The sequence below is a fragment of the Gobio gobio genome, assembly GCF_949357685.1.
Source record: "Gobio gobio genome assembly, chromosome: 22".
NCBI classification, from domain to species: domain Eukaryota; kingdom Metazoa; phylum Chordata; class Actinopteri; order Cypriniformes; family Gobionidae; genus Gobio; species Gobio gobio.
Window position 1 is genome coordinate 3272578 of NC_137118.1, and position 20654 is coordinate 3293231.

Sequence of the window (20654 nt, forward strand, 5' to 3'; positions counted from 1 at the left end):
GGATAGAGCAAAACAAAACACTGGTCATGAATTAAAAGTTTTAAAGAGAAATGGCGGAGGATTTCGATATAAGAGAAGAGGGGCTTGAGTTTGTTGTCCAGCTCTATCCACGAAAGGGGTCAAAGCTTGAGATGCTCCTGTACATCACGTCAGGGGTCATTCTTTTAGCGCAAGTCGACTCGCGTACCGCTGACCGCCGGAAGCTAGTTATTTTAGTCTATAAAGTTTTAAAGAGCACCTATTATGGCATTTAAAATGTTCCAAATATTGTTTTAGAAGTCCCCAACAACAGTTTTGCATGCATGCAATGACAAAAAAGACTTTAGTTTTCTTATAATATGCATTTATTTTTACCTGTTTTGAAAGCGATTCTCAAATGATTCCTTTAGTGATTCACTTTTCAAAACCCCGCCTTTACGTGACGCTAATCTGCGCTGATTGGTCCGATGACCCAGTCAGTTGTGATTGGTATAGTCTGTGCAGATATTTTCGGAAACGGAACGCCCATCAAAGTCTTATAGTGACAGTAATTTGTTAATATGTGTCAGGAGTTATGAATATGAAAACTGCGTCGGTACCGTTTGATTGTAATATGAGCCTCAGCTGATCTCATTCATAAAAAAACTCCTCTATTCTCCTCACGAAGACTCGCGACAAATCAACATCCCTCAGGGCTTTTAGTTCAAAAGTGTGCAGACATATTGATAGATTCTCATATGTCTGTGTCAAATTTCTAAACAGAGGAGTATTTTTTATTCAATACTTCCTCAAAATGCGCAGATGTAGCCTAATCATGAGCGATTGAGTCTCTTATGTGTTGTTTTCAGTTCATCCTGGCAGCCGGAGGGCGCTCTGTGCACATGTAGTCCATATATGATACAGACAGAAGAAGAAGAACCATGTGCCATAATAGAAGTCCATAATAAAAGCTTCCTGAGATCGCGAAACATGCAAATAGAGACATTTGAAGACTAATAAACACACAATCGCGACGATGTATGGTTTGTCTTCAAGCCACTTAGTCTTCAAATGCTCATCCTTGGGCAGATGAAAAAAGTTTGCTTTTGAGTCGCACTTCAGAACACAGCGTCTCGTCGCCATGATGTTTTCTAGTTTTCACTGGCGTCTCGTCTCCATGATGTTTTCTAGTTTTCACTGGCGTCTCGTCTCCATGATGTTTTCTAGTTTTCACTGGCGTCTCGTCTCCATGATGTTTTCTAGTTTTCACTGGCGTCTCGTCTCCATGATGTTTTCTAGTTTTCACAGCGTCTCGTCTCCATGATGTTTTCTAGTTTTCACAGCGTCTCGTCTCCATGATGTTTTCTAGTTTTCACTGGCGTCTCGTCTCCATGATGTTTTCTAGTTTTCACTGGCGTCTCGTCGCCATGATGTTTTCTAGTTTTCACTGGCGTCTTGTCTCCATGATGTTTTCTAGTTTTCACTGGCGTCTCGTCTCCATGATGTTTTCTAGTTTTCACTGGCGTCTCGTCTCCATGATGTTTTCTAGTTTTCACTGGCGTCTCGTCTCCATGATGTTTTCTAGTTTTCACTGGCGTCTCGTCGCCATGATGTTTTCTAGTTTTCACTGGCGTCTCGTCTCCATGATGTTTTCTAGTTTTCACTGGCGTCTCGTCGCCATGATGTTTTCTAGTTTTCACTGGCGTCTCGTCTCCATGATGTTTTCTAGTTTTCACTGGCGTCTCGTCTCCATGATGTTTTCTAGTTTTCACTGGCGTCTCGTCTCCATGATGTTTTCTAGTTTTCACTGCCGTCTTGGAGCAATAAGTGGGCGTATCGTATTCAAATAACTTGACAAGTTGACGTCATCTAGTCAGAGAAAAAGCTTCGGTCTTCTAACGATTCTTAAAAATGACTCAGAGTCGACTCTTACTTTTGAAAGAAAATAACTATATATACGGTGCACTGTCATATTTCAAACTTTGCAGGATGTTTTTGTTCACTTAGATCTATGTTACACACTACATGAAAGGTAAATTTCAAAATTCCATGATAGGTGCTCTTTAAATATGGATGCGCCACTTCTCTTCAGAAGGCCTTTATTAACCCCCTGAGCCGTGTGGAGCAGTTATATAATGGATAAATGCACTTTTATGGTCTTCAAAAATGACCCAAAAAGTCACTGCCATTATAAAGCTTTTTAAGATTATAAAGAGCCAGGACATTTTTTAATATAACTCCGATTGTATTCGCACTCATGTTAACTATTGTATTTCCTGTTGGTCTCAAACCAAACTAAATTTTTTCAACTAAACATCGAAATAAATCTAATTAATAAACTAAATTAACCATTTAAACTAAATTACTGATCTAATTATTGATTTAAAGCCCACACTGTCACTGTATGTTAATTGAAATGAACTGATGACATCCGCGTTTTTTCCAGAATGGCTATACAGCTGAATAAAATTATGCTGCATTATTTTCCTGTTTAACACTGTAAAGCTGCTTTGAAACAATCTGCATTGTAAAAAGCGCTATATAAATAAAGTTGACTTGACTTGACTTGACAAACAAGTGAAACAACATTAAAACCATTAAAATCACTTTATAACCAGGCTGTAAAAGTATTGGATAAAAAAACATTAAGATATCATCACTGTCAAATTTTTAGGCGGTTAAATATATTAAAGTTCGAGAATCTAATTGTGTACTCAAATGTACGGTTAATTTTAAGATCCTCAATAATAATTTCGCACCTCCACCACTGAGGCGATTTGTACAGCTCTGCTCAGAACAGACATCTAGGGCCACAAGTGGAAATGACTGCAGATTTCCCAAAAGAAGCTCTGCCTTTGCACAGACAGCTTTCTCATTCAAAGCTGTTAAAGAATGGAACAGTCTCCCAGATAGTCTGAAATGATCCTCTGACCTGAGGGACTTCTCTCAAAATGTTAGAAAGGTATTATTAGAAAACCAGCAATGTCAGCAGCACTGATTATGTTAAGTAAGGTTTTACTGTAGCAATTTTAAAAGGTTGATTGTAGACAGTACAGGTTTAGCTTAGGCTGAAGTGTGAATGTAAATGGGGTTGTTAATAGATAGTGAGTTATATATATTGATGTTTAGATGTACAGTATATATTTTATTGTTTTTATTGTTTTATTGGGCTGCGGATGGAAATTAGCTGTAGCTAAATCTGGTGTAAAGCATCTTTTCTTTTGTAAGATTAATGTACTTGCACATGGTCCCTTTATCAGCAGCCATATCACCCTGTAGCCCAAGACTGGTTTCCCACTGAAGCTAAGCAGGGCTGAGCCTGGTCAGTATCTGGATGGGAGATCAACTGGGAAAACTAGGCTTCTGCTGGACGAGGTGATAGTGAGACCAGCAGGGGGCACTCACCCTGTGGTCTGTGTGGGTCCAAACACCCCAGTGATGGGGACACTATACTATAACAAGCACCATCCTTCAGATGAGACGTTAAACTGAGGTCCTGACTCACTGTGGTCATTAATATCCCAGGATGTCCTTTGATAAAGAGTAGGTGTGTAACCCCGGCATCCTGGCAAAATTTGCCCATTGGTCCCCTGTCCATCATGGCCTCCTAATCATCCCCATATATATACACTCACCTAAAGGATTATTAGGAACACACACTAATACTGTGTTTGACCCCCTTTTGCCTTCAGAACTGCCTTAATTCTACGCAGCATTGATTCAACAAGGTGCTGAAAGCATTCTTTAGAAATGTTGGCCCATATTGATAGGAGAGCATCTTGCAGTTGATGGAGATTTGTGGGATGCACATCCAGGGCACGAAGCTCCCGTTCCACCACATCCCAAAGATGCTCTATTGGGTTGAGATCTGGAGACTGTGGGGGCCCTTTTAGTCCAGTGAACTCATTGTCATGTTCAAGAAACCAATTTGAAATGATTGGAGCTTTGTGACGGTGCATTATCCTGCTGGAAGTAGCCATCAGAGGATGGGGACATGGTGGTCATAAAGGGATGGACATGGGCAGAAACAATGCTCCGGTAGGCCGTGGCATTTAAACGATGCCCAATTGGCACTAAGGGGCCTAAAGTGTGCCAAGAAAACATCCCCCACACCATTACACCACCACCACCAGCCTGCACAGTGGTAACAAGGCATGATGGATCCATGTTCTCATTCTGTTTACGCCAAATTCTGACTCTACCATCTGAATGTCTCAACAGAAATCGAGACTCATCAGACCAGGCAACATTTTTCCAGTCTTCAACTGTCCAATTTTGGTGAGCTCGTGCAAATTGTAGCCTCTTCTTCCTATTTGTAGTGGAGATGAGTGTTACCCGGTGGGGTCTTCTGCTGTTGTAGCCCATCCGCCTCAAGGTTGTACGTGTTGTGGCTTCACAAATGCTTTGCTGCAGACCTCGGTTGTAACGAGTGGTTATTTCAGTCAAAGTTGCTCTTCTATCACTCTGTCTCCTCTCCACCAATCAGCTGGTGTGTGGTGGGCGTTCTGGCGTAATATGGCTGCCGTCGCATTATCAGGTGGTGCTGCACATTGATTGTGTTTGAGGAGATTCCCCCCTTCTATATGTAAAGCACTTTGAGTGCCTAGAAAAACTCTATATAAATGTAACAAATTATGAATGATTATTATAACCCCCAGAGCCGTGTGGAGCACTTTTATTATAGATGGATGCACTTTTTTAAGGTTCAAATTTTGGGCTCCCATTCATTGCCATTATAAAGCTTGGAAGGGCCAGGACATTTTTAAATATAACTCTGAGTTCGTCTGAAAGAGTTCGAAAAAATACTAATTTTCATTTTTGGGTGAACTATCCCTTTAAGTTGTAAATTTTTTATTAGATCTCTGTCCAAAGTTCCCTCTAAACTTTGAATTATTCAGAGGATTTTGGAAAATGGGAAACGACAGCTCACCCGTTTCCATCATGATGTGGACTTTCCGTTGACTTCCGTTGAGTCAAATTTGTTAAATGTTTACAATATATCACTTGGTCAATGGCATAAGGCAGCTTTAATAATTAAATCTAAATAAATAAATAAATGCAGGGTATGTAAGGAATATACATGTAATTTTCCAACAACATTTCTTGGCTATAATATAATGAGCGAGGTACAGATTTCTTCATGGGTATTGCAATGAATACAAAGAAAAGTCACATTTCATATCACATTTATTAGACTCAAACAGTGTTATACTATAAGGAAGCACTTATTGACACATGATATTTGCTAGACTAAATGGCATCATTGCATGTTTTGAGAACGAGCATGAAACAAAATACATTTATAGCACCATTTCAGTTGCAGTCAAACAGTCTGGGAGCGCAGGTACTATTCGTTCATTGGGAAGCTCATAATTTATTCTTACTCTATAACATACAATATATACATACAGTACTTTAAAGGGTTAGTTCACCCAAAAATTAAAATTCTGTCATTAATTCCTCACCCTCATGTCGTTCGACACCCGTCAGACCTCCGTTCATCTTCAGACACAAATGAAGATATTTTAGTGTAAAGCTGATGCTGAGAAAGGCTTCAGATAGGCCTCCATTGGCATTCAGTACATTTACACTCACAAGACCCATAAAAGGCACTTAAAACGCCGTTACAAAGTCCATCTCACCACAGTGACTCTACAATCATTTTACGATGCGACGACAATAGTTTTTGTGCGCAAAAAAAAATCAAAATAACACCTTTATCCAACTTGTTCTTGTCTTCCGTGTGTGTCTCCACGACGCATGCGCGAGAATATGACGCAGATCCGGCGTTCGGACACATGACCCAGAAGAGATTTGTTTACGAGCAGAGGAAGACGTGCGTGTCTAAGCTGATGAATTCTACATTGATCGTGCTTTAGGTCTCGGCGTAGTTCTCAAAATGGGGCTTAAGTGTGCATTTCATGGATTCCCGAACGCCGGCGCTACGTCATATTCTCGCGCATGCGTCGTGGAGACACACACGGAAGACAAGAACAAGTTGGATAAAGGTGTTATTTTGATTTTTTTTTGCGCACAAAAACTATTGTCGTCGCATTGTAAAATTATTGTAGAGTCACTGTGGTGAGATGGACTTTGTAACGATGTTTTAAGTGCCTTTGATGGATCTTGGAAGTGTGAATGTACTGAATGCCAATGGAGGCCTATCTGAAGCCTTTCTCAGCATCAGCTTTACACTAAAATACCTTAATTTGTGTTCCGAATATGAACGGAGGTCTGACGGGTGTCGAACGACATGAGGGTGAGTAATTAATGACAGAATTTTCATTTTTGGGTGAACTAACCCTTTAATTCCACGTCTCTCCGTCTGCAAAAATATGTCCTAAAATATGTCTCATGACTCCATTGCTCTGTCTATAGCTGCCTGCCTTCTTCTGGCTCGTGTGCTTTTATCAGTACTTGACGTCCGGAGCGAACCGCACTACTCCCCGACTCCGTGGTTCTGGTCGTTCCACCAGTGGTTCTCCTCCAGAGGTACCCGCGGAATAATAATCGCTGACTCGTCCGAGGCCAGACTCAGATTCTCTAGGAAGCAGCACAGTGTTATTGCCAAAGGAGGAGCGGAAGGGCGACAGAGGGAGAGAGAGAGAGAAAGAGAGACACAGAGACACAACATGAGGTGTTTTATCTGGAAGATAGCACACTAGAGTCTTTGAGCATCCTGAGACCACTCATTATTTCTATTTATAGAGATTCTATTTGTAGCAAGTCCAGTGTTTGTGATAATAGATCAAGCAAATGTTCGAATGAATGTGTCTAATATTCAAAAACATGCTAAAGATATTATTTACGGCGCTAGTGCCTTCCTGGATCCTGTTTGGCACGACGCGCAACTCATTCATGGCACAAATTCCAGTGCCTTATTGCTTTCATTATGAGGTTACTACATGTGTGAATAATTAAGAATGCAAATGTTCATTAAAACATAATTGTGTTTAGAAGATTCATTAAGTGATAAGATCAGATATAGTCAAAGTCGCTTTAAGACGAGTCGGCCATCTTTGAAACGGGGAAACTCTTTTTTTCTCTTTGAATTGGGAAACATCAAATTCTCCAAAAGTGCTCGCCAAGTTTACGATTCAATTTCATATTTGATATCACCAATGAAATCTGATAACTGTCTCATAAATGTTGGTTCTAAATGCTCGAATCATGACAAAAAAACAGCATTTTTCAGCCTGGACAAAGCTAATAGACCTTTCACACAAAAAACGGAAATACGTAATTGTTGCGGAACCGGAGTTCCTGTCAAGCGTCAACACATCAGAAAAACCCGGGCAAGAGAAAATGGATCAGAGAGTCTACACAACTTCGCTAACGGATTTGCCAAATATTACATTTGATGGAAATTAACAATTAGGCCTATTTACATAAGTCTCAGATTACATAGCTATAAAGAATCGGCGTTACATGACACGTCTTATTTGATATCTTGTTTGTCCGAGATTTGGATACAGTTCACTTTTTTTTTTATAGAACATTATACTTTTTATAAAATTAGATAAATTTTTATTTTAAAAGACAATCTATAATAATAATATATGTTAACAAACTTTTTTAGACGAGGTATAGCACTGAATATGAATAAATGCTAAATATTAATAGACATGAAACAAAATATAATAAAAAATAATGTTGATTAACATCGCGTTTATATATTTTAAAACAAAATATATTCACAATATGTATGGAGGCATTTTGCAAAAGTGAATTTTGCTTAATTTTATCATGTTAGAGTATACACATACATTTTATATATATATAGGCTATATTTATTTTAGTAGTTCCGTCAATGAAACAATACTACATCCTGTAAAACATTTAAATAGATATCAGTAAATAATGGTAATATAAATAATATAAGTACAATATTAGTTTAAAAAAATATTTTTTTTTTATTTCGCCACAGAGGTGCGTCATAAGCCGCTTTGCGCTGAAAGGGATGTAGGACACAAGCAGGAAAGTTTGGTCCTTCATCCCGCCGGATAGCCTGAATCCATTTCCGTCAAACTTTACCACCAACAGGAAGGAATGAAACGACAGATATGGCTGCTTTTGGAAATAACAAGAACAGCCCGGTAAGCTACAATAACTCTTGCTCGTTACTTGCGCCATTTAATTACCTCTTGCCCTGCCTGGTGAGGAAGAAGATTACCACGACGATTGCGTATTTCCAGTCACAAATACGGAAGTTGTGTGTAAGGTCTATGCGCAATCCTAAACGCGCATCTCAGAACACTGCCTGTTTCTATAGCAACTGGAGCTTCTAACGGCAGTGACGCGATGACTTTACTAATCAGCGATTGGCTCTTTCATTTAGAAGGCGGGGCTTATTCACAATATTGGGCATTGCATTTTCTCCCATTCATAAGTGATCGGAGTCCACCGTCTTCCTATAGTCTTTGGCAGTGTTGGGGGTAACGCATTATAAGTAACTTGAGTTACGTAATATATTACTTTTTCCAAGTAACTAAAGAAACGCATTACTTTTCAAATTTACAACAAAATATCGGAGTTACTTTTTCAAAAAAGTAACCCAAGTTACTTTTTCACATTAATTTGACTGACAGCTCTCCTGCCCCCATGTTGAGAAAAATAAGTGCAGAGGTGTGTGTGTGTGTGTGAACATGATGGTTATTGTAGTTCTAGTCTAAATATGAGCATTTATTTATCTCACTTGCACAATAAAGATTCTGTCCTCCTCAAAATGAATAAAATCAGTCAAATGCAAAATCAGAGTACTATGCAAACCTCCAATAATTCAATGTTAAATAAAACAACTATTGTTATGCATAATCTACCTTTATATTTAATTTACCAATGTCTTGCTGCTGACCTTTGATGATCAAAATTACTAGATTTTTAGTTTTTATTGGTAAAACTTTTCTCCTGCGTCCTATTCTTCTATTATCCAGAGCTGTGCCCTCTACTGTTCATGTGTGAATCTGCATTTTTACCTCAGCCTGGGGCTTATTATTTACATTTTGGTATGAAGATGTCTTTAACGTTGCACAAAAATATAACTTTTTTGTTATAAACAAAAACAAGCCCAGCCCAGGTGAGAAAAATGAACGCAAAAGTAACGTAACGCATTACTTTTCTTAAAAAGTAACTAAGTAACTCAATTAGTTACTTTTTAAGGGAGTAACGCAATATTGTAATGCATTACTTTTCAAAGTAACTTTCCCCAACACTGGTCTTTGATATAGTCCCTGATATAACAGAACGTTGCTATACAACACAACTATAGGCTGTTTACACCTGGTATTAAGATCAGATCACAAGTAGACAAGGGAGACACACACCCGTTTACACCTGGTGTTTTAATCCCTCTTTTGTCGACTTTCAACCTCTTCTGTCCTGATTTCTTCGAGGGGGGGTAAATGTGTTTTTTCAGAACTTTTGATCTAATGACCGAAATAACCTCATTCAATTAGTCAGATCTCAAGTGGACGATGCTAAATAAAGGTGTTAAAACATTTTGAGCGTGTCCACTTTCGACCACTTCCAGAGCTGAAAACACTTTCGACTGGATTGCATTCGTAATGTAAACGCTCATGTGGTCAAATGCATTCGAACAGCCACTAAAGGACCCGCTACTGACCTAACGCCTAAACATTATGGGAAGCGTGCTAGCCAGATGGGATTTAAACTTTGGCTGGAGACCAAGTTTGGTTTGAAGACACAAAATGCACCACGATGTTCTCTCATAGTGCCTGATTTCTAACACACTCACAGGTTCGGCTGGTCTTGCGGCTATCAGAGCAGAAACGAAAGCTGCTGCTCTCTGTGTTTTTCCATTGTCTCTGGTCACATTAAAATATTTTGTCCATTAGATCAAATGATTAGAAAAATCACATTAATTTCGAAGAAATCAGGACATAAGTGGTCGAAAATGGACAAAAGAGACGGATTAAAACACCACAGGTATGTCTTCCTCATCTACTTGTGATCCGATCGACAAAACGCACCTTAATACCAGGTGTAAATGTCTGGTTCACACAGCATTATAGTAGCATCTCGAATATTGTCTGTATGTAACGAGCAACAGTAGCGTGCACTCGTCTTCTGAGACGGATAAGCCCCGCCTTCTTTTATCTGATTGGTCATCACAATCATTTTGACATTGACGAGCGCTGTGTAAGACTTTGAAAGTCATGCATATGGAGAGTCACTGTGCAACATATCTGCTGGTGTTGTGCCGAATTTAGACCCCAGTATAAGTAGGTTTTGGATTGGGGGCGGGGTTAGGATTAGTGGGAGGGGTTACAATTAAGGGGGCGTGGTTAAGATTGGGCAATCAGATAGCTATGGAGCCCCTAAAGGGACATGATGGTGGAAAAATAATGGGAGATGGGAGATGCGAATTGTATTTCGTTCCCACGGGAAACTTTGCCTTCGCTTGCAAATAGCTCAAAATGTTTTGCGAGTGAACGCAAAGTTTCTCGGGGGAACGCAAAAACATTGACAAATATTTTTTCCTGCATCGCATGTTTTTTTCCCTTCGCTAAGTCCCTTTAGGGGCTCCGTAGGTAGCGGCTTCAAGGAGGGGGATAATAATTTGGCAACCTTTCAGTAGTGGTCTCATATGTTTGTACCCCACTGCATATGGATAGATAGATGAATAAATGAAGTATGACTGTGATCTCAGGTTGTTCAAAGGAAAAGTCCAGAAATAAAAACCCAGCATGAAAACAACAACAATACACACACACACACACACACACACACCACTAAACAAGAATACAATGTGCTGTGTTTCTAAAACTAAAGAAGATTTAAATATCATCACGTTTAATAACATTAATCTTTTGAATAAAAAAAAGAGAAGAAATTAATCTATGAGTGACATTTAAAGTTCACTATAAATGGATTGTTCCAGCGTTTAGGAGAAGAGATTGATGGCACATCCAAAGTACAACAAAAAGATAATACGCTTCAAACTCTTCTAGCAATGCCTTAGATTAAACAATTAAAGGGTTAGCTCACCGAAAAATGAAGATTCTGTCATTAATTCCTCGCCCTCATGTCGTTCCAAACCCGTAAGACTTTCCTTCATCTTCAGAACACAAATGAAGATATTTCTGATGAAATCTGAGAGATTTTTGTCCCTCCATAGACAGCTTCTGAAGAGACTTGATCGCTTTATACACTCACCTAAAGGATTATTAGGAACACCTGTTCAATGTCTCATTAATGCAATTATCTAATCAACCAATCACATGGCAGTTGCTTCAATGCATTTAGGGGTGTGGTCCTGGTCAAGACAATCTCCTGAACTCCAAACTGAATGTCAGAATGGGAAAGAAAGGAGATTTAAGTCATTTTGAGCGTGGCATGGTTGTTGGTGCCAGACGGGACGGTCTGAGTATTTCACAATCTGCTCAGTTACTGGGATTTTCACGCACAACCATTTCTAGGGTTTACAAAGAATGGTGTGAAAAGGGAAAAACATCCAGTATGCGGCAGTCCTGTGGGAGAAAATGCCTTGTTGATGCTCGAGGTCAGAGGAGAATGGGCCGACTGATTCAAGCTGATAGAAGAGCAACTTTGACTGAAATAACCACTCGTTACAACCGAGGTTTGCAGCAAAGCATTTGTGAAGCCACAACACACACAACCTTGAGGCGGATGGGCTACAACAGCAGAAGACCCCACCGGGTACCACTCATCTCCACCACAAATAGGAAAAAGAGGCGACAATTTGCACGAGTTCACCAAAATTGGACAGTTGAAGACCGGAAAAATGTTGCCTGGTCTGATGAGTCTCGATTTCTGTTGAGACATTCAGATGGTAGAGTCAGAATTTGGCGTAAACCACTGTGGAGGCTGGTGGTTACCACTGTGCAGGCTGGTGGTGGTGGTGTAATGGTGTGGGGGATGTTTTCTTGGCACACTTTAGGCCCCTTAGTGCCAATTGGGCATCATTTAAATGCCACGGCCTACCTGAGCATTGTTTCTGACCATGTCCATCCCTTTATGACCAGCATGTCCCCATCCTCTGATGGCTACTTCCAGCAGGATAATGCACCGTCACAAAGCTCCAATCATTTCAAATTAGTTTCTTGAACATGATAATGAGTTCACTGAACTAAAATGGCCCCCACAGTCACCAGATCTCAACCCAATAGAGCATCTTTGGGATGTGGTGGAACGTGAGCTTCGTGCCCTGGATGTGCATCCCACAAATCTCCATCAACTGCAAGATGCTCTCCTATCAATATGGGCCAACATTTCTAAAGAATGCTTTCAGCACCTTGTTGAATCAATGTCACGTAGAATTAAGGCAGTTCTGAAGGCGAAAGGGGGTCAAACACAGTATTAGTGTGTGTTCCTAATAATCCTTTAGGTGAGTGTATGATGAACAGATTGAATTTAGGCTTTTATTCACATACAAACATTGATCAACACACACATTGAGCTTCATTCTCATGTTATGCTTAGTTTTGCAAACTCTTTATGAACTTTTTGACCTAAAGCTCTCAGATTTCATCAAAAATATCTTGATTTGTGTTCTGAAGATGAATGAAGGTCTTACGGGTTTGGAACGACATGAGGGCGAGGAATTAATGACAGAATGTTTTGGGTGAAGTAACTCTTTCTTCCTACAGCAACACAGTAATGTGATGTTAGTCCACACTGAAACAAAACATGCATGTATAAAAAAAACTCTCAACCTCCTTTGGCCCAACACTTTCCATATGGAAGAGAATACGCATGGGAGCAAATCAAAAGATGAAGAACATCGAGCAGTTATGGCGTACTCAATTCTCAATGGAAACACGAGAGCACTAGCAACACTAGTTTCCCTCAGTGAGTTTAATAATTGTGCTGCTGAAGTACGGATGGAGGCGGAAGAAGCTCTCTATTCTCAGGCGAGGATTACCTTGGGTCGGGCAGTGTACAGCGCCACAGGTGTTGCTTTAGTGTCTGAACCCAACCAATATCTCGGATGGGCTGACAGAGCTGAATGTAGTGGTACTGTTTTAGCATAACCCTTCAAACGAACGACAAGATCACTCGTTAGCTGAACATTAAAGTCATTAAAGGGATGGCTCACCCCAAAATGAAAATTCTGTCATATAGCGGAATAGCCGAGTCCACACCAAAATAATAACAATAACGGCACAGAGTCTTTTTTTTTTTTTTTCAGCGGATGTACCATAAAAATCATTGACAGCCAATCAGAACACATCCTGCTTTAGGGCTCGAGCATTTAAAGCAAAAGACGACAAAATGCACGCTTAGAATGAGCAGAACGATAATGTGTTTGCTGGTGTGGACGCTAATATGTCTCTGCAACTACGGGCATTTTAAGCATTTATGTCAAAATTAGTTGTAAATATATTCACAGTGCCATTACACACCTTGACAAAAAATATAATTACTGATTAATGTGATTTAATATAATATTATGAAGCATTTATAGCTATTTTTGTTAATGTCCCACACCTGTGGTCTCATTGTTGAGATGCATAAAATAAGCAAACTTAAATACAATTTGATATTATTTCAAATGGAATTATTTAATATACAGACTAATTCTGAGTTCTTAGTATTCTTAGTTTTTTTTTTACTAAATGTGCCTGTCCCACACTTCCGAGTCCTTACCGCAATAATGAAAAAACGCTTTTATTATGAAATTTGATCAAACACAAACAAGTCTAGTTTCTATGGAAACAAAAATGATCACTTGAGCACATTGCTGACAGTATACCAAATATACCAAAAAAATAAAATATCATCTTTTCTGCTCTATTATTTATTGTGCGTTCTTACCATTCAGCTTAATAATTGTGTATTTTGAACTACACTTTAATAATAAATGTGTATTACTGTTGAATTCATGTATATTAAGATGCTAAGAGTCAAAACTAATATAGTAGGCCTTGCTAGCTGCCAATTAGCAAAAATATTAGCAAAAATGTCATTACCGAAACATGTCTTCTGTTGCGGTAAAGACAAAAATTCAAGGTTTACTGTATATTAAATGACAAATATTCAGTATATTATTAGTACTTAAGTATTTTTGTACTTTTACTGTTGTTCTCTACAGTAGCCTGTTTTTGACGCAAGATGTCATTACCGCAGCACTGCTCTATTTCTATTTTTTTTTTCACATTTTCATTTGCAAAAAAATACGAGATGATTTACACGTCGAAATTGCAACACCTGTCATAAAAAAGTTAAATATGTTATATTTTGTGTTTATGGAAACAATTGACATCTAAGGTTACTGTAAAATTTTTACAACATGAAATTCCCCATTTTGTATATTATTTTTTAATATCAGTATTTACAAAACTGCATCAAATTTGAAAAAGCTATTTGAATATATTACATTTTTATAGAAATTAATAAAATAAGGACACTTTTTAAGAAGATGACCCAAAAAACATAAACAATAAACATGTTCCAGATTAAAATCTTAATTTTGTGTACATTTTTATTTGTATTACAGACTGTGATGGTTCAAATTTAAATTCATAGAGGTTGATTTTTTACAAATCGGTATAGTCAAAAGTGCCCGTAGTTGCAGAAACACCCATAGTTATCGTTCTTTGTGTGATCGGGCCTTTACTCACTCTCATGTCGTTCCAAACCTGTATGACTCTCTCTTTTCGTGTCAAACTTTGTCTAAAAATGTTTTGTATTCAATAGAAGAAAGAAAGTCATACAGGTTTGGAACCACACAAGGATGAGTAAATGATAACGTAATTTTTGTTTTAGGGTGATCTATTCCTTTAACTCCCAATAAATCAATCAATCACTCAATAAATCACATCATCAAAGCCAATCATTATAGCCTAACACACATATTGATCTTTCAAGGACTAGTTCAGTCTATTCAGGATGGGATATCAATAGTTTCCCTCTATGATACTTGCTCCTGGAATAGGAGGCTGCATCTCTTATCACTTTGCACATATCAGACGCTGAAAGCTGCAATATATATCGGATTCACTCAAGATGCAAACATATATTTCTCAACTCTCAGCCGACAGCAATATGCACAACCATAAAGATGCCAGATCCTATTCCAGAGCCTGTCACACACAAAAAGTCGCAAAACCATAAACATCGGGATAGTTCTCTTCCATGTGGATTCGATGACAGAGAGACAGACAGAAGGACAGAAACGATACAGATGCACCCCAAACCCTCCCACAATGAACCACGACACCTCTGTTTCTGCGTTTGCATTTATTCATTTCAATAAATATGAGCAAGCAAGAGAGAAATCACAATTCACATCATCACAGTTAAATCTGAGGCCCTCATATAACATTGTTTTTTTCTCTCTCCTTTTTTAGTATGCGTGGACTATAGATAGCACCTGTGCTAAGCACACATACACACACACACACACACACACATTGGACATGTACAACCCCGCTAGCTCTTCCTCCTCTGTCTCCCCAGGATATCTTCCCTTAATTCCCACATTATATAAGCACAGTAATCGAGTCACCAAAGGCTGCAAAACACAAGAAAAGGCCCTCACCCTGTGGCGGATCTAAAGCCAGACTGAAGAAATGAATTCTGAAACAGTGAAGTGACTCAGGATTTGAAGCCTGTATAATGCCTTAATGGTTCATATATTCCAATATTTTAACTTTTAACACAATTTAACTGCTGTTAAATGGCATTTTACATGGTGTGGCAATTCATTTTCAATTGCGTCAAGCTTTACTTCCCTATTGTGATGTATATCCAAGTAAAACAGCCTCAAGAACAAATGCAGGGCGGGACTTGATTTTGTCCATCCAGGAATTGATTGGATGGTTGTTGTTTGCTATGGCTGTGATGTCATGTGAGTGACAGGTGGCCCCGCCCTCGAGCCAGTAAGCGCGTCATCAGAGAAGAGAAGAGATGAGATGACGCTGCAGGAGGGAGGGGAAGTTTGGATTAAAGATTATAAAGTCACATGAATTTAAAAAAAATATTTATTATATTTATTCCCTAAAAACGCTTTAATATGCACGACTGCCAAATTCACACTTTTACTATACTCTACTATTCCTGTCATTTAAAGATAATTACTCTGAGAAAAATACTTGTATATGTTTTGTGGTTGCCACCGTCATTGAGCAATCTGATGACTAGTCAAAAAGCATTTTTAAAAGGTTGTTATGCATTTTTTTTTTGTATTCCTCAAATGGAAACACAAATAAATGCAATTACCCCTTAAAAAATTATAAATGCATGTCAATTTATTTCATCAGTATTGTTAGATGTTTATTTAGACCTTTGATTATACAGGCTTCAAGTACATTTCTTCAATCTGGCAACAGATCCCAGACTTACTGTGCCCTGATTGGGCAAACAGGACAATGACATCACATACTGAAAATGAAGAAGACCTTAACGGATGAAACCAGAGACAGAGAGAGGATTTGCAGAGGGGAGGTCCATGATTAAAAAAAAAAAGAAGAAGCATGATCTTAAACAATGCACTTCAATTATTCCAGCAAATTAAGACATTACAGGATTAGTTCACTTCAGAATTAAAATTTCCTGATAATTTACTCACCCCCATCTCATCCAAGATATTCATGTTTTTCTTCAATTCATAGTTTTTTGAGGAAAACATTCTAAGATTTTTCTCCATATAGTTGACTTCAATGGCAACCAATGGGTTTAATTTCCAAATTGCAGTCTCAATGCAGCTTCAGAGAGCTCGACACGATCCCAGCCTTATGCAGTGAAACCATCGGCCATTTTCTAAACAAAATATAATAATGAATGATATGCTTTTTAACCACAAAGGCTCATCAATGCGCCACGCATTAATCTGGTTGAAAAGGTCACAGTTGGTTGCCGTTGATGTGGAGAAAAATCCTGTTTCTCAAAAAACATCATTTCTTTTCGACTGAAGAAAGAAAGAGATGGACATCTTGGATGAGATGATTTTAATTCTGAAGTGAACTAATCCTTTAAGGGCCAGATTTACTAAAACGGGCAAATTAGCGTGAGCGCAATCCCACAAAAGCGCAGATGGGAGTGTAAAGTTCTGTGCGTGATCTTAAAGGGATAGTTCACCCAAAAAATGAAAATTAGCCCATGATTTACTCACCCTCAAGTCATCCGAGGTGTGTATGACATTATTCTTTCAGACGAATAAAATCTGAGTTATATTACAAAAGTCCTGGCTAATCCAAGCTTAATAATGGCAGTAATAGTTGCTCTGCTTTTGAAGTCCATCAAAGTGCATCTATCCATCATATAACTGCTCCACGCAGCTCCGGGGTGTTAATAAAGGCCTTCTGAAGCGAATCGATACGTTTGTGTAAGAAAAATATCCATATTTAAAACTTTATAAAGTAAAGTTCCAGCTGATCGTCTTCCGTGGAAAAGTGTTGAAAGTTGAAAGTGAAACGTCTGACGAGCGGACCTGGTCGCGTTAGTCTTTCGATCGGCAGAGGCACTTTCTCCATAGATTGAACAGGGAAGGCGATTGGCCGAAACTTTACTTTATAAAGTTTTAAATATGGATATTTCTCTTACACAAACGCATCGATTTGCTTCAGAAGGCCTTTATTAACACCCCGGAGCCGTGTGGAGCAGTTATATGATGGATAGATGCATTGTTTATGCACTTCAAAAACAACAGCAACAGTCACTGCCATTATTAAGCTTGGATTAGCCTGAACATTTGTAATATAACTCAAATTTTATTCGTCTGAAAGAAGAATGTCATACACACCTAGGAGGAATTGAGGGCGAGTAAATCATGGGCTAATTTTCATTCTTGGGTGAACTAACCCATAATGACCAACATAATCTACCCGTTAGCATCTGGTTTAAGACCAAGCCAGCAGCACTCATCTCAGAAACTGAAGCCTCCGCACCTCGATCGCCCCCTGGTGGCCGGTCCCAGTATAGCTCCATGTTTAACAATGGACATGAGACACACTCAACAATCAAATTACACTTCAAATAATTGTTTCCTAAAGATGGTTTCTGTCATTTTAGGCAGTTTTTATCACGATGATTTCATTTCAAGTGTTCGTTTTTTTAAATAAGCTTAATTTTAGTGAGTTATTTAATGCTATAAAAACGGGGGGGGGGGGGGGGGTGACGTCATGATTGACAGCTGAGATTGACGGCTTCTCTGAGTGAAGTTGTCACTGAGGCACTAACTGACTTTTTGGGGGATTTTTGGGAGGAGATTGGAGCTTTAGCTTTAATTTCTACATTTCTATTTCACACCAACATAATGAATTGTTCTGCATCTGTGAGAGTGTGGGTGGGGTTTTGATAATCACTTCCTGCTCTCGACTGCACAGACTCGGTCCCAAGATGTCAGCGCCGTGTGCGGCCTCCGAAAGCTTCAACTCTCGCAGCGGAAGTCAATGAAGTCGCGTCGTCCATATTTTTTAAGGTCTATGTTTAAAGGGGGTCACACACTTCGAACACATTGTTTTCAATGAGTGTACGCACACCAGCGGCGACATTCGGCGCCTGTCCGCGGCGCCCAACTACGACTCAGGAAGTTGTTTAAAATCCACAGAGCGCCATTTCAAGGTTTTATATTTCCCTAAAATCATCAATGTACATACTGATTTCACCCTGTGCTACAAGATACATTTGTTTTACATTCTGAGTTCTCACCCATCGTGCAGTTCTTCTGTCAGAAGTCAATAAAAAATTGAGCTTGCGCGTATAGAATGTGCGCGTCCGGTGTGAGATACCGTTTTTGGGGTGGTAAAGGATGGCCAAACATCAGTAAATTGACAAGCTCAAACCTTAGTAAATCATGATTCATTTAAATACTCTCCTCACATTAACTGAAAGGAAAACTCCTACAAAAGCATATGCAATAAGGCCAGCCGCAAAAATAACTGTGCCCACACGACTGTCTTTAGTAAATCCTGACAGTAGTTTTTAACCAAGCTGAAGCCAATACGGAAGTGACTTAAACTGCAGTTCATGGACTGGCCACTAGAGACAGACTCCAGAAGGAGCAGAATCTCATTGAGCTCATGTTAAAATGCCCAACTTTACAGCAGAAGAACACGTCTACAGCATAGCTGTCAACCCTCCCGTTTTTTCCAGGTTTCTCACGTATTTTAGCTGTCTTCCCGTTTTAGTATTTTCCCGTAAAATATCCCGTATTTTTACGCTCTGATTGTGTTAATTCAGAACACGCAACTATCTGTGTCTGTGAAGTGGCTTGCACTTGGGTTGCTAGACATCCAGTCAAGCAGGTGGCAGTATACAGACAGTAGCTTAGGCTACTCTCTCTCTCGAAGAAGAAGAAGAAGAAGAAGAAGAAGACAGTTGCAGCGACAGGCGGGAGGAAGAGGGAAAAAGTAGCGGGAAGTGAACTTCAAGGAGAGTAGAGTAGATGAGTGTGATGTGCGATGATGGATCAGGCCGCCGACGGCCAAAAATCACAGAATTAACCACCAACCAAAACCGAGGACATTATGCCGATATTTGACTAAATGGGAGACCGCCTTCCACTACCTGACAAGCAGCCATGTAGGTCCAAATTATGCCTTCTGCAAAATTTGTCGTTGTAATTTCAGTGTTGGTCATGGAGGGAAAAACGAAGTTTTGCAGCACGACAAATCCCTGAAACACAAGCGCGCGAGTGAGTGAGTGTTTCTTTCTCACTCTGTCCCCCAACATTAAGCTAAAACACGTAGCAAATGAAAATGTGTAAGTAATGTTTACTTTGTTCATAAATAAAGCACTTTAAACATATCCATTGGTCTGTCATTCTTTAATATATATTGTGTAGTTATAAACTCTTTAGACTGTTAATGATTAGTGCTTTTTTTTTTTAAGTGTGTGGGTAAGAATCGTGTAAAAAAAAAAAAAATCCCTTATTTTGGGGATGGATTCCGGGAAATCTCCCTTATTTTCAATGTTCAATGTTGACAGCTATGTTTACAACAAATTGTGGTTTTGTTCTATACGGCTAATTTTGCCCTTCATGACGACTGTGAGGGGGTCAATGTTTTTATAACTCATTCGTTTACATTATATAAAGCCTTAAAGTTCTGCATAATTAAGGGCGTGGCCACATTGAGTGACAGGTGGATAGCCGTTTGTCTTCTGTCTGTTAGTCATCACCTCAGCTCCGCCCACGTCCCGCCTCTTTGTCCATTTTCTGTTATCCGGGAGTGACGCGCGGCCAAGATGGCGACGGCCAGTTCGACCCGACTTTACGCTTCAAAACTGCTCTTCAGATCCTATTGGAGACGTCACGGACACTACACCCATATTTTTTACAGTCTATGTGTTTAACGCCAAAAGAGGGTTTGCGCTGGTGCAATCTGTTAGTAAATCTGGCCCTAAAATACCAAAATGAATGTCATTCAGTCCCATGATCTACTAACATCTTCCATCACAAGCTGACATGTCACATGCAAGGAAAATGAAAGCCGTGATTATGTGCGGTTACATCAGGCCTGATCAGATTATACATAACAAGGTTTCACTGCCAACACAAAATCATCTCTGTGAATGGATCAGCACTGGAATTTAAAGGGATAGTACGCCCAAAAAATGAAAATTCAGTCATCATTTACTCACCATTCTTGTAAATGACCGGGTTTGGCACAACGTTATGCTGATTAAATGATGACCCCCTTTAAGTTTGCATGAAATGTTATACATGTGCATCTTCAGAAAAAAAAGGCCTTTATGGGGCCGACATTTGAATA

At 39.2% G+C, this 20654-nt stretch overlaps 1 protein-coding gene across 2 annotated transcripts in view; it reads right to left on the reverse strand.

Moving 5' to 3' along the window:
- Nucleotides 1–6368: 6368 nt before the first annotated feature.
- map6a (microtubule-associated protein 6a) overlaps nt 6369–20654 on the reverse strand; it is a gene marked incomplete at both ends in the record, with an annotated part of 46438 nt that continues 32152 nt past the window's right edge. The window contains 2 exons of one of the 2 annotated variants that reach the window (XM_079804575.1): nt 6369–6501; nt 12863–12973. In XM_079804575.1, the coding sequence (XP_079660701.1) occupies nt 6369–6501; nt 12863–12973 (244 nt within the window). Of the gene's footprint in view, nt 6502–12862; nt 12974–15168; nt 15861–20654 lie in introns of those variants that run through there. The other variant, XM_079804576.1, reaches the window with a different exon arrangement.